Source organism: Amblyomma mixtum, chromosome 10, assembly GCF_055824585.1.
Source record: "Amblyomma mixtum isolate Tamu chromosome 10, ASM5582458v1, whole genome shotgun sequence".
In the NCBI taxonomy this organism is placed as follows: domain Eukaryota; kingdom Metazoa; phylum Arthropoda; class Arachnida; order Ixodida; family Ixodidae; genus Amblyomma; species Amblyomma mixtum.
The window spans coordinates 168,952,404-168,977,735 of record NC_143021.1 but is presented as its reverse complement, the minus strand read 5'-3'; the positions used below and the strand labels follow the sequence as shown (position 1 = coordinate 168,977,735).

The 25,332-nt window shown below is 48.8% G+C and overlaps 2 protein-coding genes across 5 annotated transcripts in view; one reads left to right on the top strand and one right to left on the bottom strand.

Annotated features, from left to right (window-relative positions):
- Miga (mitoguardin) overlaps positions 1–4,507 on the bottom strand; it is a 197,121-nt gene extending 192,614 nt beyond the window's left edge. The window contains exon 1 of the mRNA XM_089565035.1: positions 4,339–4,507. The gene's annotated coding sequence lies outside the window, so the exon portion shown is untranslated. The remainder of the gene's footprint in view (positions 1–4,338) is intronic.
- A 2,242-nt stretch (positions 4,508–6,749) lies between these two features.
- Zwilch (zwilch kinetochore protein) overlaps positions 6,750–25,332 on the top strand; it is a 69,804-nt gene continuing 51,221 nt past the window's right edge. For 2 of the 4 annotated variants that reach the window (XM_089565091.1, XM_089565088.1), the window contains exons 1-7: positions 6,750–6,914; positions 6,974–7,019; positions 7,085–7,398; positions 7,459–7,708; positions 9,412–9,564; positions 13,015–13,086; positions 24,616–24,709. In XM_089565091.1, coding sequence (XP_089421217.1) covers positions 6,871–6,914; positions 6,974–7,019; positions 7,085–7,398; positions 7,459–7,708; positions 9,412–9,564; positions 13,015–13,086; positions 24,616–24,709 — 973 coding nt within the window. In that variant the 5' untranslated portion in view covers positions 6,750–6,870. The remainder of the gene's footprint in view (positions 6,915–6,973; positions 7,020–7,084; positions 7,399–7,458; positions 7,709–9,411; positions 9,565–13,014; positions 13,087–24,615; positions 24,710–25,332) is intronic. The other 2 variants (XM_089565089.1, XM_089565090.1) reach the window with 2 other exon arrangements.

Below are 25,332 nucleotides of genomic sequence, written 5' to 3'. Positions count from 1 at the left end.
ATACTCTGACATAGAGCAAACTAGACAAAGCGACATCATCATCATCCCAGCCTGACTACGCCCATTGCAGGGCAAGGGCCTCTCCCATGTCTCTCCAATTAACCCTGTACTTCGCCAGTTGCGGCCACTGTTTTCCAGCAAAGTTCTCAATCTCGTCCGCCCACCTAACTTTCAGCTGCCCCCTGCTACGCTTGCCTTCACTTGAAAACGACTCCGTTACCCTAAAAGGGCAACTGAAGCGGTTTTAGAATTCGATGAGTTTAAGGTTGCCGAATGTCCAAAATGTGCAGGTAAAGCCTGTGAAATTGTTTTGTTCTAGCATTTGAAATGATGGCTTAATCGCCGAATAAAGTCGTCGTCAGCGTTCAGCTTCTCTGAAGTGCACAGGGACGGGCAGAGGTCCCAATAATGACGTCACGTATGATGGCACTATGTTTCCAGTGAAGAAACGGTTATTCCATGGAAGAAAACCGACGCCATTGAAGGTGAAGCTCACGAAGCACTGTTTGGCGCCATCTGATGACGCACAGCAGCATGCAGGCGTAAGCAGCGGACGTCTGAAATTTTGTCAACAATGACGTCACTGCCGAGTTTCCTCGCACTCCTCCAACGTAGTAAGGAGAAGCCTAAACATTGTCGCGGTTTTAATCGACGATTGTGTCACCGTTTTAAATGCTAGTGCAAAAATACTTGGCATGCTTTATCTAGAATCTTGATAGATTGGAATTTTTTAATAACCTTGAATTCTCAAAAAACCGTTGCAGCTTCCCTTGAGGGACCACCAATTATCTTGCTTTCGCATTAAATGTCCTATCCAAGGCCATTTCTTCCTCTTCATTTCGACTAGAATGTCATTAACCCACATTTGTTCCCTCACCCACTCCGCCCGCTTCCGATCTCTTAACGTTACACCCATCATTTTTCTTTCCATAGCTCGCTGTGTTGCTCTCAACTTTAAGCTGGACCCTCTTTGTTAGCCTCCACATTTCCGCCCCATGGTAAGATAGAGCTGTTGTATACGTATCTCTTGAGGGATATTGGCAAACTGTTATTCGTGATCTGAGAGAACCTGCCATATGCGCTCCACCCCATTCTTATTCTTCTCGTTATTTCCCTCTCATGATCCGGATCAGCGGTCGCTACCTGCCCTAAGTAGACACATTCTCTTACTACTTCCAGCACCTCGCAGCCAGTTGCGAACTGCTGTTCCACTTCAAGAGTCACTTTGGCTTTCAGCTTGTCATTTTGTAGACCCACAGTTCTGCTCTGAACTTCAACAAAGTTCAGAGCGTGCCTCCTATGCCAAATGGGCGAAGCTGAGGGTAAGAGTCAGGATGAGCAAACAAGGGGAACATAAGGAGCATAGAGGAAGTGCACACAAATAATCACACCAAATTTTGCTGATCTCTCTTGTTAATCAGACAAGGTGTTTGGGCAAAATGTCGCTACGATGTAATGAAGGAAAACGTTTGCAATTGCGGTAATGGTCACGCTAAGTTAGTGGACTTAGTTGAATCTAAAGAATCCTGACGTTCTTTCAGACGTGTATTACACATTACCTGGCCAATGTATATTTGTCTACAGGATAGTGGAATCTTGTACGCAGTCCTCTCAGAGCATGGCAAAAACTTTGTCCTGTGCTTTATACTGCAGGCCACTCGAGGCTCTGCTGATTTCTCAGCCCTTAAGTTTCTCTGGTGCAGAAAAAAATGACACCTACACCCCAGCTATCGCCTACATTTGTGAGACACAAGGGAGAGCTGTGTCCCTTGTCTGGAGAAGACACTGCAGCCTGTTGCAGCCCAGAACGGCATCGGTCCTCCATCTCCGAGTTGTTCGCAGAAGCTGTGCATGACAAAGCACGACACAGCCATCCCACAATGGGCGACAGGCAGGCCGCCAGAAGGGGCTTCTCTGGGGCTTTTTGCCCTGCTGGATGGGACTGGAATTTCGCAGGATAACTTCCTTGTGCATTCGAGCCCACCAAGTTTTTTTCAGAGGCACGTCTATAGTTTGCGTCCGTTCCTGGGACAGCTCACGGCCATGCCAATGCTCAGCTTCCACGCACCTTCAGTCCTCCTGTCTCTATCTAGCTTGGAGTGTGGGCCATTCCTTATCAAATGCACCAATGTTTGCGCTCGACCCTCTTCAATTTCATTGAAAAAATTAGTGGTTTTTTACTCAACTGTCAAAAGCAATCTTCTTTAATATCAAGCAGGAGAAATATTTTCCTGTCATGAGACAACCCTTTGAATTTTCTAAAAGACTTGAAGAACTTGGTATCCATAAAATATTCACAACGAAAAGTTCATTTCCTTTTTGCGCTCCAAATTTTTTGTGGACAGTGTATATGAGTTGTATTTTTTATCATTTTTCGAGACATTGCGTGCACAATTTTTAGTTCTTTTCAGCTCAAAACGTTCCATTTTGGAACTTCCTTTAAAAAGTCCACCACGCGACCTTCGGGAACAATATAGAACTTTTCACTGGCTTGTGATTACGTGCACCACACGCTCCTGTCCCGCTCAGTGATCAAGGAACCCGTACGAGGTACCGAAACGTCTCAGAAATTTCTTGACTCGGTCAGTGACCGTATTCCTGTTCCTTTAACTCAATGCCTGACCAGACGTATTTTCGTCGAACTATTGATTATACACGAAAAAAATTTTCTACACTAAAATTAAACAATAACATTCAGAAAAAAAAATGTCCAAGTTGCAAAAAAGTGCATTGTGCTGTGTTTTCAGACAAAAATATTATATTAAGGTACTCACTGCAAAAATGCAAAATACTATTCCTCTAATAGCTCGTTAGATTGTAATCCCGTCATGGTAGACCGGAGTTTTCCACATTCACTTATGTGGACTCGAGTCACTTGATTCACACTTTGCAGAGCATGGCTTTTGTAAATGCAGCACGACGCGAGAAGTATGATGACGACTGCTCTCAAAGCGGATGTGCACGGAAATACAGCAGTCTAAACAGCGCCGAGGTTGTGCACTACGGGGCAACCATGACTCTGGCACTCATCTTGAAAAATTTAGCGCGACACACAAGGACAGAAAGAGTAGACGACACGAGCGCTGTGTCGTCTACTCTTTCTGTCCTTGTGTGTCGCGCTAAATTTTTCAAGATGTATGTTAACCAACTCGCCCAATCTGCAGTATTGTTAAATTACATTTCTGGCACTCAGCTGACAAAATTTTTTTTCTCGACTCAAACAAAAAAAGACCTCGATCAAAATTGCTGACCAATGTTACAATGAAACAAACTAACAGAGGCACAGTATTTTGCATTTTTTGCAGTGAGCACCTCAGTACACAGTGGCTAAGTGGTTACAGCGCTCGGCTGCTGACCCGAAAGACGCAGGTTCGATCCCGGCCACGGCGACTAAATTTCGATGAAGGCGAAATTCTAGAGGCCCGTGCACTGTGCGATGTCAGTGCACGTTGAAGAACCTCAGGTGGTCGAAATTTCCGGAGCCCTTCAGTACGACGTCTCTCATAGCCTGAGTTGCTTTGGGCGTTAAACCCCAATTAACCAATACAATATTTTCGTCTCAATACACAGCACAATGCACTTTTCTGCAAATATGACTATTTTTTTTTAATGTTATTCTTTAAATTTAGTGAAAACATTTTTTCCATGTAGTACATCTAATCACGAGCCAGCGAAAAGGAGAGTTTCGGCAATCTATTTTGCACACGGAGGCTTCACAGATGAAACAGCTGATATCTGTTGGCATTATTGACGACCCATTAAAACCAACCCTGCTTTTGTGTTTGAGGGCACATGCTCATGAGTGGAAAACATCTGTGCACAACGTGATCACCTTTCTTATGCATTCCCGTCCAGTAGCCCCCTCAGACCTGTCCCTTATGCAATGCAAACTATACAATGACGCTGAAGAAAGGAACTCGCTTGAGTGAAATGAAAGCGGCGACACGCCTCGTGACTCTCGAGAGGAGTTTTTCCCCAGCACTGCTGGTGAGTTGTCTGCGTCGGGGCTGCTACATGGACGACCTGCCGTTCGTGATGATTGTTTTGCATGCCACATTTTGTAACATACCCCCCCTACTGCAATGCACTCTGGGCGCAATGTACGGCCATGATTAAGTTAATAAAAAAAAATGGAAAATTAGCGCTTTCCGTGCCGCGAAATGGAAACTCCTCAGGAGGTTTGGTTTATGAGGGTCGACTACGAGGGAGTACGCGAATGAGTGAATCAATGAATGAGTGGAGAGTCTCACTGAAGATGCGATCTCAACAGACCATCCAGTTGTGCAGCAGCAGACCACGAGAGGCTCCCGCGTGGGGAAGACAGCCGGCGTCACTCACATTTCGAGCCGCGCTCTCGGCGGAGGTGCGGATGCGTCGCTCAGAGGGCCGGCCGAGGCATTCGTCAGGCAGTGTCCCGATGATCTGCGGGTACCCGCAAGCGAGGCCCCTTGCCGCTGCAGGCCGGCATTGCCGCTGCCGCCGAGACGGCCGTCGCCATGTGCGCTGCTCTAGCCATAGAGCATGGAGCGATAGAGAGTTTCCAGTACCTAGAGGCCAGAGGAAAAACTGGCGCCACCGTCTATGCGGCTTGACAGAGGGGTTGGGAAAATAAAGTGAAGCTGCCCGATTTTAATTTTTACTGCTGCCATAAACATTAGACTTGCTGGTTCCGAAATATCGCGGCGTAACGGCACATGCATTACTCCGCTTAAGACTTATGCAATAGCTTTATGCAAAAGTGAGAAGCAAAATAAAGTTTGCAAATGATTTGCACGTTTAATTGTACTCAGCAAGTGGCCATAGATCAATCACTGACCTAGGACCGGTTTCGGTTCTTAGTCTTCATCCTCCATTGTTCCAGTATCAGCGACTCCATAGCCTGCTCGCTTGCATGAAACCCATGCATGAACCCGACAGTGGTGGTTTGAGTCAGGGAATCGAGCTGAGCAAGGTCAGCCCATCTCGACGGCTCTATATTTACAGGAACTCGATACGTACGAGTCAGTGGTGCGCACCGGCTCCGCACTTATGTGTTCTTCGCTGCAGAAAAATGATTTCTCCAAGCGTGAAAGAGGATGAGGCATAATTTGTGGTGGGGCCTGCGAGTCAAACCACCCCTTGCGGTGGAGAGGAGGAACGGTCGAAAGCCCCGACCGTGAATGTGTGCGCATCCACTGCGCAGGTAGTGGTATATGAAGACTCGCCGCCATATATGCGTTGCAGACACCAGTTTTATGTGAGTCTACTAACCGCGATGCGAGTGCCAGTCAGTGGTGTGTGTGTGTGTACACATCACCCCGCGAAACTCATTGTATTATGCCATCATCAACCTTCATTCGCACTTTCCTTTTCCTCCTCTTCTCTTTCCCCTGTGTGGAGTAGCAGGCCAGGGACAATGTTACCACCGGCCGACCTCTCCACCTTTTCCTCATTAAAATTCCTTTCTCTCTCTCTCTCCTCCAATTGAAAAATACAGCTAGCTACTCGATTTAACTGCGTTAAGCCCCTATAAATTTTTTGAGATGTGTGCGGATTTGTTTGGTCCGTTTTTCGACGTCTACAATTGTGCCGGGTGATGAGGCTTGGGCTAGCTTCTTCCCTGAATTTATCCCAGTCTGTGAGACGTTTCCCCTGTTTTATGTCCCAGTTTCTTGCCGTGTGGGATCGTGTGCTGTTTTCCCATCTGAGGTCGGCCAGATTTTTGGTGAAGGTGAGATCTGGCGACGTGTCTGTTGAGACGCTGTTGCCGGTTCTCGCGGGAGAGATTGGGTCTGTGTGAAGGGTGCGCGCGAGTTCCTGTGCGTCCTCCCACAGCTGCCTGCCTTTCTGGTCTTGCCGATTGTATCCCCACTCTATGCGCAGCGTTGAAGTCCCCTGTAATGATCAGGGGGGCTTTGCCGGCTGTTTTGATAAAGAACTATTAGTGCGCAGCCAGTGCATCCCAGTCGAAGAGACCTCACGCTTGCGCAGGAGTGCTCGCACCTGCCTGCCTGTTACGTCCTTTATTGCTGGTGGCAGGGTACAGACTGGCGGGAAAGCCGCCAACACGTGACACATGGTAGCTCAGGGTTGCTTGGCCCTAAAGATTGTCCCGCTATAACACTCCTCCCCCCTACGTCACGAAGTCCTTCAGATACGCAGGGCGGCTGCGTTGGCGCTGTGGTCGCTGGACTTGAAGGGAAGCACTCGCTTCACGGTCCTCACCACAGGAAGCAGATTCGGTACTGGGAACGAATTGGAACGAATTCCCCAATCGTGCCCAGCGCAGTTGCCATTTTTACCTCGTCGCCAATTATATGTTACGTCCTTTATTGCTGGTGGCAGGGTACAGACTGGCGGGAAAGCCGCCAACACGTGACACATGGTAGCTCAGGGTTGCTTGGCCCTAAAGATTGTCCCGCTATAACACTGCCATTAGACTGCTGGGCTCCGCGCCCGCTTTCGAAGTCAGCTTTTGAGTGTATACATCAGAATCCCGTCACCGCAAGCACTGCGTGCAAGTTAGAGCGTAACGCAGACGACCCTGTGCACCCAGAAAGCAACTGCCGAAACCGAAACTGAAATAGCATTGTTTAAAAATGTGTAAAGCATTTGCATTCTTTAATATTTGGGTGTGTATTTTCTTTCAACCGCTTTCAGTGAGCCTTCAGCGCCGGCATCAGAAGCCAAAGGCAGAAGAAGCGCACTTCGCTTCGCTCTGGATTAAACCCGAGGACATCATCATCGTCATCAACGCTGGATCGATTCAAAATGGCTGTTGCGGCTTTCTGCTTGTGATTCCTGCCCTTCCTCTGTTGTTCGGTGTGCCGTGTCGTCTGTGCCGCGCTACCTGGCCTGAGTGTTTTCGCAGAACCAGTTGGGGGCTTTCGAATGGCTGGAAACAGGGACTACTGCGATATGGAGGCCCTGAAGAGGTAAGCTGTCCGGCGCCAACGGCACATGCCCTGACTCCCCCCGCTGTCGACCTGCGCAGGGTGCTGAATGGATCGTGGGATGGAAATGCCGTCCAGTTCTTGCAGGTAGCGGAGAGCGCCCGCAGCAGTGGCGCTCCTGGGATCCTCATGTGAGATTTGATTGTTCGCAGAAGTACGAGATCGAACGAACGGCCATGTCAAACCCACTGCTGCGGAGGCTGGAGATTTCCGACAAGTCCGTCATTCTCGTTCAGCGCTATCAGTCGAGGAAGATGTCTCGGTCCAAGTCCACCTCTTCGTCCCTTTTCATCGACGACGCCTCGGACTCCGAGTGTGAGCTGGAACTCGCCGGATGTCCTCTGGAGTGGCCGATGGAACCGCGGAGCTTTTCCCTCCTCGAATCTCCGTCCTACGAAGATTCCAGCCGAAATTCGGGGTCGCCCTGCAAGAGCAAGCTGAGGGCGCTGCCCGCCGACGAGGCAAGGTGGGGCTGCTGCGTTGCGCGCAGGCGGGGCGGCGGCGTGACGCGCAGTGTCTCTTCCAGGACACTCCTGAACGCGGTGGTGAACATGCTGAGCAGCTGTGGCTACAAGACGGAGATGGACCCCGTGTGGGTGGCGTGCGACGGCACCGACCCCCAGTACACGGCCTACCTGGGCTACCACCGCGGCGGGGGCGCCTGCTCGCGGGTGGTCGTCTCCTGCCGGGGCCCCATCGAGAGCAAGGAGGACCTGCCCACCTTCGGCTGCATCCAGAGGAAGCACTTCTGGGGACTGTCCCAGTCACACACTCACGTTAGTGCCGACTCGTTTATGCGGCCGTGCAGTGTGTGCGTGATAGTATATTGTTGGGCTGCAACAGCACAGGTCTGCAGGTTCTTCAGGATACCGAAGGTACGAGAAGGCAAAGGAACTGACGGCCATGCCTGCACTTGTGTCAGGTGTGTCTGTGGCGAGTTTGATAGCTGATTTACTTGCTGCAGACCCTGCGTTCTACACCTGGCGATGTGTGTACATAGTTTTTTTAACACATACACCTCGAGCTTACTTGGAAGTTTAGAATTGCTGTCGACACAGAGCGTGGTTACGCATGTACATTCTCCAGGTGAAACTTTTCTATGATTGCAACCCGGACTCCATTTATGCGCCTGCATCGTTGCACCCTGAAATGAAGGCATCAGTCACGCTGCCACCGTTGCAAACCTAGACCCCATCGGTGGCTGGAAGCCAGGTGTTGGGGCTGCCCATGGGCGGCTGTTTCTGACGCGCACTGAGGGAATGTCGCTGCAGCCCTGCAGGTTGCTTTTTTGTACTTTGCGAGTGGGCACAAAAGGAATTGGTATCCTTGCCTGTGCTTTGAGGATCACCCTGTCGGCTGTGACCATATTCACACATGGCTTGTGTACGCAGCCACTTGTGAGTGCTGTGCCCTTCAAAAGCTTGAAGACTGGAAGCGGCACAACGAATGAGGACAAAGGCAGAACAGAAACAGCAGCTTTTTCTACTTTTGTCCTTCCGTGTCGCGTCATTTCCAGTGCGTCTTCAAGCATGAACCAGCTAGCCCAAGCAAGAGTTCTGCTTGAAAAGCTTCCCTGGCCTTTAGTTGGCTGCGGAGTGACAGAAGTAGTTCTCCCAACTTGAAATTCATCAATGAAGACTGGCGGCCACATGTCCACATCCACAGTCCACGCGTAGTATGAATGGGTCGTGCTGCTTTGCCTTTTCCTCATAGCACGCCTCATCTTTTGGGCACAGCGTTGATGTATCCGTTCCTGAGGAAACTGCTGCTGACACCTTCCATGCACGTAGCAACCCCGTGTTTGCTTGGCGGTCTGTCGGAAATAATGAAGCCTGGCTGTGCAGCTTTGACTGCTGCCTTGGACTGCCCGGAGTGCGTAGGGTGTTTGTCATCATCATCATCAGCCTGACTACGCCCACTGCAGGGCCTCTCCCATGTCTCTCTAATTAACCCTGTCCTTTGCCAGTTGCAGCCACCATATCCCTGCATACTTCTTAATCTCATCCGCCCACCTAACTTTCTTCCGCCCCCTGCTACGCTTGCCTTCTCTTGGTATCCACTCCGTTACCCTTAAGGACCAGCGGTTATCTTGCCTTCGCATTACATGCCCTGCCCAGGCCCATTTCTTCCTCTTGACTTCAACTAGGATGTCATTAACCCGCGTTTGTTCCCAGACCGACTCTGCCCTCTTCCGATCTCTTAAGGTTGCACCTACCATTTTCCTTCCCATAGCTCGCTGCGTTGTCCTCAACTTAAGCTGAACCCTCTTTGCTAGCCTCCACGTTTCTGCCCCACAGGTGAGCACCGGTAAGATACAGCTGTTGCATACTGTTGTATAGGGTGTGTACTGTTGTTTGTATAGGGTGTGTACTGTTGTATACTTTGTAGTATAGGGTGTTTGTGCCAGCGTCTAACACATGGTGCTCAATGAAATGGCTTCCCATCTCAGCACTTGATGTCATGGTGTGTGGGGGTGCAGACCACCATGCAGGTGAATGCCAAGTACGACATCCTGCGCCACTACGAACCGGTGCAGCAGGGCAGCCGGGAGGAGCTGATGGTGGTGGAGTGCTCGTGGAACAAGGCCACCGCCCTGCAGCAGCCGCCTAGTGCGGACGCACTCTGCCACCTGGTGGGTGTCTCACACCTGTCTCTCTTGCACATTCTCAAGGATGCAGGGAAGAGGAATCGGAACTCAGTCTTTCTTTCTGCCGCGGGAACTCCATCTACATGTTCCGAGCACTCTTAGAAACCTCAACCTATTACCCTGTGTGGCCCATTTCCCTAATTAAATCAGATCAATGTCCGGCTCCCGCCTTCTTTTTTAAATTCTCCCCGTACAGTGGGCGGAGTCGACCAACATGTAGAGTGCGTTTCAGCCAGCTCCGTGGAGGCTTTGCTTTCGCTGTATTTTGTTTTTTAGGTTTCCGTGAATAAATAGTTTCATTTGCAGATAACATAGCCGCAAAATAAACCCGCAGAAATTAAAATACATACGGACCATTTGCTACTACGGATTACTACGTATTACTCCGCCGATGGCAGAGCGGCAAGCCTCCATGGAGCTGGCTGAAAGGTACTCCACGCGTTGGTCGACTCCGCCCACTGTACGGGGAGGATTCAAAAACAAAAGGCGGGGGAGCTGGACGTTAATCCGATTTAATTAGGGAAATGGGCCGCACAGGGCAGGAAGTCCAAGTTTCTAAGGATGCTCGGAACGTGTAGATGGAGTTCCCGAGGGGGAAAGATGAGTTCAGATTCCTCTTCCCTGCCGCACCTCTAAGTGTGCATCATAGCAAGGAAGAGGACAAGACAAGCACTATCTTTCAACTGAAGGTATACTCACGCGTATATGCATGCAGGAATATGGAAAAAAGAAACTCAGACACACAAGGCTGTCTAATATTGGAATTTTGCTCTCCCGTAGTGCAATGGAGGCAGTGCTGACGCGCGGTGTGCCCGAAAATCTCCCTGTTCTTATGCCGGCCTTCTAATATTGGATGCCCTTGGCGGTGCAAGCGGAGGGTGCTGGTTGGCTGCACCTGCTTCACATCTTGCTTCTGTTCCAGGAGGCGCTCATTTAGGCTGGGGCCCATACACCACAGGAGTCGTCTCAACCGTGCTCATTGTGCATGGCACGAGGGGAGGAGGCCGATGATTAATCGCGCAGTCACGCCTTGAGGCTACGAACAGTGTGGCAAATGGTGCCGGGCTTCCTTCCTGCTGGAAAGATGGCACTGGCGTCATACATAGCACCTGCTTTCTTGAGGCCATGCGAACATAAGCAATGACTGCTGGCTTTTTTCCTTTCCAGCGCAGGCTGGTCAGGCCTTTCTCCTTAGGCATCCCACTGTGACATCCGAGTACTAACCGGCCTCTGTTCAAGGCAGAGTTCGGCAAGGGCTTAGCCGTACGCGGAGCATGCATCCAGCATACGTGGTCTTCAGTCATTGAAGCCCCTGACTCCAAGCTCTGCAAAGTCTTCTCTGCCTGCTGCATCGTTTCTGAATGTGACAGGCGGTGTCGGGGCGCCTGCAGAAGGTGCTCAGCCATCTAGTGGTTGAGTAACTGTACCAAGTTCATAATTCAGAAGATGGTTAAATTGCATCATGTGCACAATACTGGGTACAGTCAGGGACAAAATTTTGCGAGATGTCGGAGCGGCGTTTTCAAGCTGTCTCTGCGTCACTAGAGTAGCTGCTTTTTCCGAGCTTGGCTGCCGGGGTGGCAGTGCTTTTCGCCGCTTGCCCTCGTCTGCCGCCATGTGACCGCTGCACTCGGCGCGCAGCCCAGTGACTGCGATGACGGGCGTTTCCACTTCCCCAGTCGCATTTTGTGCCCTGTTTCTTTTGGGGAGAGAAATAAAGCGCTCTTTTTTTTGCCTACAAAGTCTTTCCTGCGAATGAGGCCAGGTTTTTGCAAACAATCCCCTGTATGAAAGCCGCTTCTTGAGGAAGAGATTCAGTCCGTGTCCATGAACGGCGAGCCTTACTGTGCAGCGTAATCACTTTGTGACTATTGTGCCACCCGAAAATGTGAAGAACCGACAGCACTCTTAAGCAACAAATTTTTTGCCACAAAAGAAAGAAGTGGACATAAGGAAAAACACAATCCAGGCATTCATCGCAAAAGCCACTTTCGTAGAAGTCACCGCCAGTAGCCATCACGCTTGCGAAGCTCCACAGCATCTATTTGTAGATTTTCTAGGAATTGTGGAATGACTAGCGAAAGGAAAAAACTGGGCAGTGCTTCATTTGTTACCTAAAAAACTCGCCATAAATGTGATGGCCGCTATGAGTGTGCACTGCCATCGCAGTTGCCGGGATGCGCGTCGAGTTATGGCGGAAATTTGTTGCTTAAGAGTGCTGTCGGTTCTTCACACTCTCGGGAGGCACAATAGTCATGAAGTGGTTACGTTGCATGGTAAAGCTCGCTGTTGATGGGCACGGACTGAATCTCTTCCGCGAGGAGCGGTGTCGATATAGGGGATTGTTTGAAAAAGCCTGGCCTCATTCGCAGCCAAGACTTTATAAATGATTAGCTAAAGAAAAAAAAAGAGGGCTTTATTTCTCTCCTTAAAGAAACGGGCCATAAATGCGACTGGGGAAGTGGAAACGCCCGTCATCGCCGTCACCGGGCTGCACGCCGAGTGCGGCAGTCACACATGGCGGCAGACGAGGGCAAGCGGCGAAAAGCGCTGCCACCCCGGCGGCCAAGCTCGGAAAAAGCAGCTACTCATGCGAAACCAGCTATCAAGCTGGCAAGCGGGTGAATACAGGACCTGCAGGATGGTGGCCACTGCGCCACCTAGTGACGCAGAGGCAGCTTGAAAAGGCATCTCGCAAAATTTTGTCCACGACTGTACATGATATGAACATGGGGGCCGCGATGGCACTCGCAAGCACCCTTGCATTGGCCCTCTTCAGCCATAAGCAGATTTGTGTGGCTCCCATACTTGATAGATTTTGTGTACTTGTGGATGGTTTGATTTGTGGGTGATACAAGTACTTGACCCCGTGAGATCTGTTTCATTGGGAGTCTGGCACAGACATGGCACACAGCCTTGGCACTGCTCTTGTGTGCAGCTGGTGGCTTGTCCCACATGCAGGGCAGAGCGAGCCACTTGTCCTTCTGGGACACATGCACCAGTGGGAAAAGGGGACCTAAAGGTCGCACATGTCGTTCCGTCTCTCGATTCAGACTTGACATCAGTGGCGAGGACGTGGTCACCGTTTCAACGCAGTAGTGTTGAGGAGCTTGTGTTGCAGAAAATCTGGCACTGGCGTGCGTAGTGGGCGTTGTTGACCAAGAGATCCCCAGAGGAGTAACCTCACCTGCCTCCTAGGTTGCCGCTCCAGGGAGCTGTGGTGGATTTTTTGCTCATGATCAACAACGCCATCCGCAACACCCGAGCTCCTTGACATTGCAAATGGTTGCAACCGTGTCCCCCATGTGACCGTAGCCAGGGATGGTCGTGGGTTTGAGTGCCAGAGCAGGAATTCTTCCCGAGCTGTGGCAGAGCAGTGCAGCATCTTCCCCTGCCCTTTTTCGCACTGCCGTGCCACACCTTGTCCCTCTGCAGAGCATACAGATCCTGCCAGGAAACGAGCGCAGTGCTGCACGGGGGGTGAACAAGGAGCTCAAGTTTGCCAAGGTGGGTCCTGCATCATCAGCCTGGCTGCACAGGCCCCCCCCCCCCCCCCCCCCCCGCTCTCTCTCTGTGCCACAGAGGCGGTCTTTGCAAGGACGGAGGGTCCTGACAGCGGGGGGGGGGGGGGGGGGGGGGGGGGGGGGGGGGGGGGGCCGTTCGATGCCCGGCATAGCCTGGAAGCAAACATAGTGAACGAGGCAGAGGCGTGTTAACAACAACAAAACAACGTTTACGAATTCAATACAAAGAATACAAAAGCTTTTACAGGATTGGAATTGGCTATGCCTTTCGTTGGCCCCTCATCGGCTTGACAAGAGTCAATGACGATGGGGATGGCGCACTACACGGGGCAGGCCACCGCGCATTGCTATGAAGCCGACCCCCCCCCCCCCCCCCCTAAAGAAAAAATTTGCAGATAACCTGCACCCCCACTTTCTAGACTTGTTTTTCTTTTTTAAATTTTTGGCTCGGGTTATACGCGAGCAAATACGGTATATTGCACACCCTTACTCTTGTAACAATAGGTGCTAGCAAATGGCTTGCAACCAAGAAAACTGTTTTTTTCCTTGGCTTTCCAGGACAGAAAGTTGGAAGCTGTATTAGAAGTGCACTTTAAATAACAAATATTGACAATACGCTACATTTTTAAGAAAAAAACTGATTCTGTTAAACTTGGATCTAATCAACATCCGTGCAGTGAATTCAAGCTTGTCAGCTCCCCAGTGCTGCCCCAGTCAAAGTGTGCGTATTTGCGGACTCCACGTAACACAGGTGTTGCGGCATTCAGCCCTGACTGAAACAAACTTGTCCCACCGACTGATCATTAACAAGTGCCGTGTTCATCATCATCATCATCATCATTTATTTACCCTTAAAGGGGCTGCGAAACACTGCTTGGGGGGATACTGGCAATACTTCAGGTGGGTTCTTTATGTCACACAGATGCTGACTTAAAAAGAATTACAGGAATCGATGCACAGGAACGGGAGTTATTCAATGAAGAAATTTCAAAATACAAGCAAACAAAACGCTGCCCTCAACTCGATTTTGGCGGGGCTTCCCACTCCCATTTCGCTCTCCCAATGACGGTACCTGGCGCAACCAATCAAAACAGCCAGCCAGAGCACGTCGCGGAAGTTTGTACTCCATGGTTGCCTGCTCTCTAACTCGTTCTTGCTGAGACTGGCGGCGTCGTTTCCATGCCAGAGCGCCCCTGGTGGTGTATTTTTATTTTACTTGCTTTGCAGGGCTTTTATCTAAGACAAACAAGTTGTTTTTGTTGATCTAATATAAAACGCAGACAGGTGACAAAATGCGTCTCTATTTATTCACACAATTTGCGTATGTTTACTGTTTGTCCGATCATCAAGCTCGTGCCAAGTGATGTCATATCCGCTGCTCAAACCCGCCACTGTGTGGCGGCACCATCAGAGCCATGAATTTGTTTCTGGGAGGACATTAAAATATTAAAAAACGAAATATACGCGGTCTTACCGACGCTAATAGCACCATTATAACTCACTGTATGCGACCAACAGGCAGAACAGTCAACTAAGATTGTGTTTCTGGGCCCCTTTAAGGGCCCCAGAGGGCATTACATCAGAGGGGGGGTTGGGGACGAACAGTAATCACAAGTCACCAAAGTTGGGGGCATAAATTTAGACACATGTAGATACGGTTGTCAACACTTCAATAGAAAAGCAGGCGAGTAGGTAATCAAAACAAAAAGAAAGAGAAAGGGCCTTCAACAGGAATTATTAGGGGAATAAATCAATCAACGTCTGTCTAAATTTTAGGGAATTAACTTGATGCACAACACTGCCTGGAAGGACATTCCACTATGGCAGCTGGCAAAAACGAGGAATTGTACGTATTGGTTGAACCATGAATGCGTTGAACACTGCGGCAATGGAACAACAGACATCGCGATGATCTTAAAGGGGGGCATACTGATTAGGTTCTCACACAGTTGGGGAAAATTATAATAAAGTTTATGAAATAGACAGAGTGTTGCTACCTTACGACGGGCTGCCAAGGAAGGTATTGGTTGAAATTTAGCCCAATCATGCCAGAGTTCCATGATGTGATGTGTCTAGGACTGCAGTGAGTAGAAGCGCAGCTGGTGTGTCTTTCGTAATGTGTGACTGCAGCAGCCCAGAAGAAAAGCATTGTGCGCTCGCCACTGGTGCTCACACGGTTCAGCGCCGACAACAGACGCTCGGCGGGAGGGCTGTGGTGGACGGGAGACAGTGAAATAAGCACAGAAAGTTGGGCTACCTGGTGGGGATTCATATACTCAGCAGCGCAAAAAAAACGAGGACCAAAGCGGAGGAGGACAGGCGCAGACTATCGACTGAATTTTTTATTCACGAAAGGGAAGCCTTCAAAGGCATCAGGAAATACAAAAGCGAAACACAACAACCGTTTCCACGCACGTAAAGGAAACCTATGACATGCCATTCCTGCGTGATGCAAGAACACAACAACAACAGGACAACAATTGCATCAGGCCAAGCCCCCGTGCTGTCTACTTGCACTGAAGAAACTGCGCAGAAAAGGAGCCTCCTTTTCCTGCAGGCTGGCCGACGGTGATGCGGCGCACGCGTCTGCTCCTTTCTTAATCAAGTAAGCTTCCATCAGCTCCCGGCAAACCTTATCGCTGTGCCTGAACAAGATGTTTGTCCTATCTCTACTCCGTTTCATGCATAGCAGGCAACGCTGCACAGGCTGCGGAAATAGTGTGTCCGCGTAACCATATTACTCTGCTATGTACCATGCATTCTTCTGGAAACTTATGCCGGCATCTGGATGGACACAAAGAGCAATATAAACCGAAGTTGTAGCATTGAAAGCCACAGTCGAAGCTGTGAGGCACTCAGTGTTCGGGCTCTCTGGCTACAATTTTCAGCGAGTGTGAACTACTTTTGAGTAAGAGCGATTCACCCTACCAACCACGTATCATACCACCACGTGTACTTCTTGCTTCTCGAAATCTCAACGAGTCGCTGGACGAAATTCTGGCAAAAGGTCAAACGAACTCCAGAAGGTGCCAGCCACAGCCCTTATAGTTTGTCACAACGAAATAGGCCTGTGTTCTCTTTGGTTGAGTGGCGAACCATTTTTTGGGCGCGTACTTAGCCTGCGCGCACAGGCACGCTAGCTTTGGCAGCGTTGCCTGCTATGTATGAAACGGAGTATAGGTGGGGAAAGCAGTCTTTGCAACCCCTGCAATGCAAGGAGAGGTTGGAAGACACAGCACCTTTCAATGATCTCCGGTGTTCCGATAAACGCTCATTGATACACCGACTGGTCTGGCCGATGTAATTCCTACCACAGGAAAGCGGAATGCGATATACAACACCTGTGTCACAATCTGCGATCCTTTTTCTGTGGGCTATCGCACAATTGCCCCTCCCAATAAGGCACAGCGATAAGGTTTGCTGGGAGCTGATAGAAGCTTACTTGATTAAGAAAGAAGGAGACGCGTGTGCCGCATCACCGTCGGCCAGCGTGCAGGAAAAGGAGGTTCCTGTTCTGCGCAGTTTCTTCAGTGCGAGTAGACAGCACGGGGGCTTGGCCTGATGCAATTGTTTTCCCGTTGTTGTTGTGTTCTTATATCACGCAGGAATGGCGTGTCATAGGTTTCCTTTGCACGCATAGAAATGGTTGTTGTGTTTCGCTTTTGTATTTTCTGACGCCTTTAAAAGCTTCCCTTTCGTGAATAAAAAATTCAATTGATAGTCTGCGCTTGTGCTGTGTCTCCTCGTTCGCTTTGGTCCTCGTTTTTTGCGCTGCTGAGTATGACATTTAAATGCGGAAGCGTTAAGGGGGGCAAGGGTCTTAAAACTGACCTTTTTATTTCTGCCTAGAATCTCATGAAATTTCCCACACAGATGCCTTTTTCTCTTTGATTTCGTAGTCGTAATTGAGCTGGTGGTCTTAGATCAAAAGTTATCTTAAATATTAAAGTGTAATTAGGTAATTTCTTACGCAGCTTTAGTGAACTTTCTCATTGCATTTTGTTGCTTTTAATTACATGAATTGATAGCCAGCAGATTCCCATACCCGATGACATTCTTACTTTTTTTCTTTAGGCCACATGTAAATAGCAATTTACAATTAGCTTAATGAGTTGCAGTGTCAGATACTGCCACCTTTTACTCTCGACGTAGCATATCAGGATGACATGCCTTTAGAGAAAAAGTAAGAATGTCATCGAGTATGGGAACTCTCTGGCTATCAAATCATGTAAATAAAAGCAACAAAATGTAATGAGAAAATTCATTAAAGCTGCGTAAGAAATTACTTTATTACATCCTAGACTTTGTAAGATCTAAGACAACGAGCTCAGTTATAATTACATATTTGGAATGAGAAGAGAAAAATGCCTCTGTGTGCAATATTATTCATGAGATTCTAGCCATAAATAAAAAAGTTAGTTTTAAGACCCTCGTCCTCCCTTAAATGGATCACTCACACAAAACTCTTGCAGTTGAAAACTGATTGAAATGGTGTAATGCCATGAAAAAGGCACATGGAAATGCAAAAAAAAAAAAAAAATTTGAACGTGGTAGACGGTGGTCAAGTGTTTTAGGGGAATCCCCCAAGGTGGAGTAGATTTGTAATAAGGGAGTAATTACTCATTGACATCCACCCGACCGCAGCCACACGGTTACAAAGGAAAGCTATACAGCTTTCCCCGACACTTCACAGTTAAAGAAAAATTCGTCCTGGTCCGGGGTTCGAAACCGGGACCCCCGCTTCTCCGGAGCAGTTGCTCTACCAATTGAGCTAATCGGGACGGCAAGCTTATGGTAGGGCGATGGCGAATCGATCAATAACTCGAAGTGGGAACAGTAGTAGACGGTGCAGTCAGCCTTTGCTCTAGTGCTGCTACACTTCCTGAGACACCTGACGGAGACACTGCTGAATCATTCATGCCTCCAGAGGGACGCAGGTTGGTGCAGCTTCACCGAAGATGCTGGAGCATTGCATTGCCTGACATAGAAATGGAAGACATAATCTCAGCAACCTCAGAGTTGGCGAGGTGGCAGGACCTGTTAAGACTGCTAGAAAAACAACATTGATATGCTAGGAATCCATCTGCTGCATATTTTTAATCATTCGCTGGCAAATGGAATCGATCCGGACAAACTGACGGTAGCAAAGGTTATATACCTACTTTTAAAGGTGGTGAGCAATCCGACCTGCAAAGCCATAGACCGATATCGGTGTTAAATGCAATTACCGTATATTGCCACGTATAATTAGACGTTTTTTTTTTTTAATGTCCTTCCAAAGCTGAGGGGGTCAACTTATAATCAGAGTCGACGTATATGTGGAGTCTTAGTCGGCCTATATGCGGGGTCAAAAGTAATTTCAACCGATTCACAGATAATATGTCCCGTGTGCTCACAATTCCATAATAGTCAGACACGGTGTGAAAGTGGATCTGCTTAAAAAAACTTGAATTTAATTGAGATATGCACCAAAGGTTTGTTTTAATACGATAGCAGCTTGTTATCACAAGCGACGACGAGTCAGAGATGGCTTCTCGTGAATGAATAAATGTCTCTCCATGACTCGGCCGTCTGAAAAACTCTTTGGGCGAGCTAGGAGTGCAGGGTGCGGCAGTGTTAACCTGAATTCTTTTTTTTTTTTGCCCACAGGGGCCGCGAGTGGGGGGGGGGTCGACTTATAATTGGAGTCGACTTATAATCGGTGATATACGGTAATACAGTTTTTGAAAAGGTGCTTTGCAAGCATACACAGAATTTTGTAAATAAATATGGTATTAGTTGCCATAATCGGCAAGGCTTCAGGCCTCAAAGGTTAAAGTCAACCGCAGTTCTTGTTCTTGCACAGCTGATGAATACTGCACTACATAATAACAAACTAGCCATAGTCGTATACTTAGACATATCAAAAGCTTTCCATACGGTTGGTTACACAATACTGCCGCAGACAATGGAAACCTATGGTCTAACACGGAAATTTATGATCTAATCAAAGAGCGCAAACAGTACGTTGTTGTAAACGATTTAACCTCATTACTGCAAAGCATTAATCTAGGTGTGCCACAGGGTTCATTTCATTACCTTACAAGACCCACGAGGGGTGTTACATAAGGGGTGGGTGCATATATTTTGGTCAGCAAGTGTTGACACAGAGAAACATGACTGGTAACATTATTGGCAAAGTTGGATGAGCACATGATGGCTGCGATGCCGTGTGGTAGGTCGTTCCAGTCTGCTGCAGTACGGGGCAAAAATGATGTGGCACAGGTGGTAGTAGGCGCACGAGGTCGGGAAAAGGATGACGAGTGCGATGAGATATGCGTCTCAAAATTTCCAAGCGCAGGAGAACGAAATGAGGACTGACAGAAAGGACACACACCACAAAGCACCATACTTCTACCACCTGTGCCACATCATTTTTGCCCCGTACTGCAGCAGACTGGAACGACCCACACAACGACATCGCAGCCATCATGTGCTTGCCCATAATGTTACCAGTCATGTTTCTCTGTGTCAGCAATTGCTGACCAAAATATATGCACCCACCCGTTATGTAACACCTCTCGTGGGTCTTGTAAGGCAATGAAATGAAATGAACCCTGTGGCACACCTAGTTAATCGTTTACAACAACGTACTGTTTGCACCCTCTAATTAGATCATAAATTTCCGTCTTAGACCATAGGTTTCCATTTTCTGTTGCAGTATTGTGTAATCAACCGTATGGAAAGCTTTTGATATGTCTAAGTATACGACTATGGCCAGCTTGTTATTATGCAGTGCAGAATTCATCAGCTGTGCAAGAACAAGAACTGTGGTTGACTTTAACCTTTGAGGCCTGAAGCCTTGCCGATTATGGCAACTAATACTATATTTATTTACAAAATTCTGTGTACGCTTGCAAAGCACCTTTTCAAAAACTGTATTACCGTATATTGCCGATTATAAGTCGACTCCAATTATAAGTCGAGCCCCCCCACTCGCGGCCCCTGTGGGCAAAAAAAAAAAAAGAATTCAGGTTAACACGGCCGCACCCTGCACTCCTAGCTCGCCCAAAGAGTTTTTCAGACGGCCGAGTCATGGAGAGACATTTATTCATTCACGAGAAGCCATCTCTGACTCGTCGTCGCTTGTGATAACAAGCTGCTATCGTATTAAAACAAACCTTTGGTGCATATCTCAATTAAATTCAAATTTTTTTAAGCAGATCCACTTTCACACCGTGTCTGACAACTATTATGGAATTGCGAGCGCACGGGACATGATATTATCCGTGAATCGGTTGAAATTACTTCTGACCCCGCATATAGGCCGACTAAGACTCCACATATACGTCGACTCTGATTATAAGTTGACCCCCTCAGCTTTGGAAGGACATTAAAAAAAAAAAAACGTCGAATTATACGTGGCAATATACGGTAATTGCATTTAACACCGATATCGGTCTATGGCTTTGCAGGTCGGATTGCTCACCACCTTTAAAAGTAGGTATTATAGCTGTGCACGGGCCGCAAATTTCAAAAGGATTTGCTGGGCTAGTTGCTTCATTTCTAAAAAAAAATTTAACTGTGCGAAAGGGTTAGGACACAAAAGAAAGTTGTCAGTCTGCGCTTCTAAGTGTCGTGAATGTGTCTCTTTTGTGTCCTAACCCTTTCGCGCAGTAAAAATGTTTTTTTTTTTTCCCCAAATTTCAGCCCGCGCCTGGCCCAAGCCCTACACTACTGACGGAGGCCCGACCCGGCCCGACACTGAAGAAAACCTAAGCCCGACCTGCAAAACTGAAATTGAAGTGACGATGAAACAGAAAGAGATAATTTAAGGAAAATCAGTGTATTTCAGTGTTTTTAAAATGCTCGGCTCTCTTGGTGTAGATGAAAATTAGTGTGTATATGTAAACACAGCGCGCGTGTAGAGAGTCATCACTCCAAGTTATTATGTAAAAACAACAAATCGTCCATTGATGACGGCTTGAGGCAGGTGCGACGCTTTTGCATAATGAACCTGGCAGCGCTGAAATCTCTCTCGCTGCTTGAACTGGTAGCCGGAATGGCTAACACTTTCTTGGCAAGAAGAGAAAGCTTTGGGTACGTCGCTGCCTTGCTTCTCCAAAACTGTGATAGCTCAAACTCTGAGCAAGGGGTCGACTCTGTGGCCAAGTACTACTTGCTCTTCTCGTCTCTTTCGGCACTCCGATTGCTGATTTCATCGCTCCACTCGCTGAACAAATCCATGCACGGCTTTTTCGCAGGAGGTTGTTCTTGTATAGTTTCCGGCAACTCCTGTGGTGTCGACGCGACGAGCTCTTGTATGCGCCCGTACACTTCATCGCGCTCCTCGGCGGACAGCATCCTGAGGTGCCGAAATTGTGGGCAGAGCATCGTTGCTATCTTGTGCTCCATGGTCAGGATAACAGTTTTCTTCAGGAAACGTTGGGCACGTTGTTGAATTTTCGCCATTTCTGTGGCATTTGATGGATGGACTTGGTCATGAAGAATTCTTTCAAGTTTGGCAAAGTGCAGTAAGGCAAAAGGCAACATTTGTGTTTTTTCCGCCTCCAGGGCTCTCGCTGCTTCTGAAAACGGCTCCAGAAATGCGATTAGTTCCTTGAGAACCATCTTGTCCGAGCTGTCCATGATGGAAGAGTACCTCACTTCAAGAAGAGCTTCAATTTCTGTAATTTGGCCATATATAGATTTCAGCATAGATAGTTTAGAATTCCACCTTGTCGGAACTTGCTGGCGAACGGTTTGATTGAGTTGGCTGGCTAGGCCACTTTGTTTCAGAAATTGCACGACTGATTTGACATTTTCCAGTGTCTCACTAACACATGGGGCTTCAGCTTGAATGAAATCTTCAGAGAATGTGTTTCGAAGAACGGTATTGAGAAGATGCACGCAGCAGTTCATTCTGTTGTAGGACTGGAGAGCACGCATGATGTTCGCACCCTGGTCAGTCACGAACGTAGCTTTCTGCAGAGCATCCGTGTCAATCCCCAGTTTAGAAAAACAGCGTTGCAACTCTTTCCGAGTGTTGTCCCCAGTCTTGCGTTCCTCAGAAAAATTACAAGTAAAAAGAATGTGGGCGTGCAGACACCACTCGCTGTCAATGTAATGGGCCGTAGCCGTCGTGTACGCCACTTTGCGAAAATCGTCTGTCCACATATCCGTAGTGATCGCACAGTGACCCTCGATCATAGCTGTGGCAACATTTGGCATGAAGTTGCCTCGAATTTGCGTAGATAGGACGGCTACTTTTCTGGAGACAGTGGTGCAATGCAGAAGGACGTCACCGACATCGACATTGCCTTGGCGAGCACCAATGCTGATTAACTCTTGTGCTACTTTTGCAAAGCCACTGCCACTGACTACGTCAAATGGACGCATATCTTTAGCACAGAAGTGGGCTAAAGCTGCAGTCATCTTTTCCTGCAAACGGCGACGTTGTGGCTATGCTCCTGCTTCTGCTGTTCACAGGAAGGAAGGGGCTGTGTTTGCTTCGCTGGCAAGCAAATACGGGGAAACACTACAACCAAGCCTCTGTCAGAAGTAGAAGAGGGAATGCAATCCCTGCCGCGGTGCGTTAGGTGCGTTTCGAATCGTCTTCCCGAGAAAAGCGCGAAACGTCCCACGTCTTCCTGAGAATTGGACAAAACGTCCCATCTTTCCATTCGCTTGATACCGACAACGGCAAGTCAAAGAAGTTAATCCTTTCCCCGGACGCTGCTGCAAAAAACAAGGACCTCTCTTGTGCTGGGAGTGACGTTCCGTTTGACAACCTCCCGTCAACAGCCAGTGCTGCCAGTCTTCAAGCAATACCGCAGTTCATTAGAAAATCTTCCCTTGCCACCACTGCTTGGCTAAATTGTATGCGTTGCAAGGGCGACCCCGCGTGCGCCGTACGCAGCCTCACCTTCGCTTCAGACTACCCTTCATGCTGCAAGGCTCCCACAACTAGTGGCCTCCAGCATTGGTACCTGCTAGAAACGAAAATGCGTTTCGAGCCCCACCTAGCTTTTGTTTGCTTTTTGTTAGCATTTGTACTTTCTACCCTCCGAGTACATTCCTTACTTGATGGTGCTAACACAAAGCACTTCCTGCTGTGCCTGCAAAGCCCCAGCGCACCGTGGCTAAATCCACACTTTCGCAGAAGGTACAGCTTTTGTCCAAAGTTTAGAGCCCAGGGGGTTTGGTTCTGAGTAACACCGTGTGGCTCGTGATGCATTCCTAGAGTTCCAAGCCTGGAGGTAAAATTCCTAGTTCTGCCCCCTTCAATGAGTATGACTTGCATGAATACTACAGGAACCTTACTACCCGGAAATCCGCAGAGCTCTAAACTTTTGACTAAAGGCTAATTCACTCTGGTGACTCGCGGAGGCACTCGAATCGTCACGGAGGGGGCGACCCCAATGAGTCGTCACCGACATGTTTGATGCCCGATTTCGCTGTCCTCCGTGACAAATCGAGTCGCGCGACCTCCGTGCATTCACGTGACGGCAACTAAACTATGCGCCTACGCAGGTAACCATGGCGAGCAAGAAGATAATGGTCACAACACTTCGTTGTTGCCACACGAGCGAGAATCCTGTTATCCCGTACATGTGATAATGACCCCCACCCCTCCCACCCGTCAACGCGTGGCGGAGGGTACTTTTGCGACACACCTCACCTTCCTTTGTGCAGTGTCATTTGGGCTCGTGAGACCACTCATGTGGATATTAGTTTCGAACCTTGCAACAGTAGGGCGGCTGGAGCCATGCAGGAGCAATCGCGAAGCCCGGCCGAGACAGATATACCGTGGCCCAAGCCTGGCCCGGGTGAATAAACTTCCGCAAGGCCCGAGTCCTGCCCGTGGGCCGGGCCGGGTACGGGCTTTCGGGCTGGTCTGAGCCCGTGCACAGCTCTAGTAGGTATATAACCTTTGCTACCGTCAGCTCGTCCGGATAGAATCCATTTGCCAGCGAATGATTAAAAATATGCAGCAGATGGATTCCTAGCATATCAATGTTGTTTTTCTAGCAGTCTTAACAGGTCCTGCCACCTCGCCAACTCTGAGGTTGCTGAGATTATGTCTTCCATTTCTATGTCAGGCAATGCAATGCTCCAGCATCTTCGGTGAAGCTGCACCAACCTGCGTCCCTCTGGAGGCATGAATGATTCAGCAGTGTCTCCGTCAGGTGTCTCAGGAAGTGTAGCAGCACTAGAGCAAAGGCTGACTGCACCGTCTACTACTGTTCCCACTTCGAGTTATTGATCGATTCGCCATCGCCCTACCATAAGCTTGCCGTCCCGATTAGCTCAATTGGTAGAGCAACTGCTCCGGAGAAGCGGGGGTCCCGGTTTCGAACCCCGGACCAGGACGAATTTTTCTTTAACTGTGAAGTGTCGGGGAAAGCTGTATAGCTTTCCTTTGTGACCGTGTGGCTGTGCTCGGGTGGACGTCGGTAATTACTCCCTTATTACAGTGTGGTTGTTGTGGGTGCGGAGCTAGCCGAGCCTTTGCCGTGCATCCTTGCTGCAGAGACTGGTTGACTGCCTGAGCACGGGCGAGGTAACATGGGCACCTGATGTCAACGGCCCATCCTGCCTAGACAAAGTGAGGACGCTACTGCAAGGTTGGTGCCATTCATTCTTTGTCCGGTGTTTGCATCCGTGGAAAAGGTTTATCAGAGGGAAGGGGAGGTGACGTACTGGCATACACTCTGCATTTCATTTCGTTTCCAGTGCACCCTGCAGCAGTGGATGCACGGGATGAGCAGTAAAATAAAATCATATGAAAAAATAGGAGGAAGGACGACAGTGCAAGACCAGTGAAAGAGGTAGTTGAGCAGGGCAATCACCTGAACACTGGGTGTAACCACAGGGCTTGGCTGAAAGTGCATTCTGCTGTTCTGGATCTCTTCCTCCGGTATGGTCCTGTGTGGTTCGGTACGTTGTTCTTGGATGGCCAGCCTCTCTCACAGTAGATTAACACTGAGGAGCACTCTCAACCAAGAACCTGATGTCAACGAACATCGTCTGGTCAACTTGTCACTGACCAGATGATGTTCTGGTCAACTTGTCACTGGTGGAGGGAAATCCTTGAGGACTTCCCCTCAAGGAAATTTTATTCCGCTGTTGCAGAATAAAGTTTCAGTTCAATTTAATTAAAAAATTTCCAGCCTATTCATGGCTGGTGTGTCACTGGGCACTCATGAGACAGAGTGCTGGCCATCCGGGCCATAGCGGGGGGGGGGGG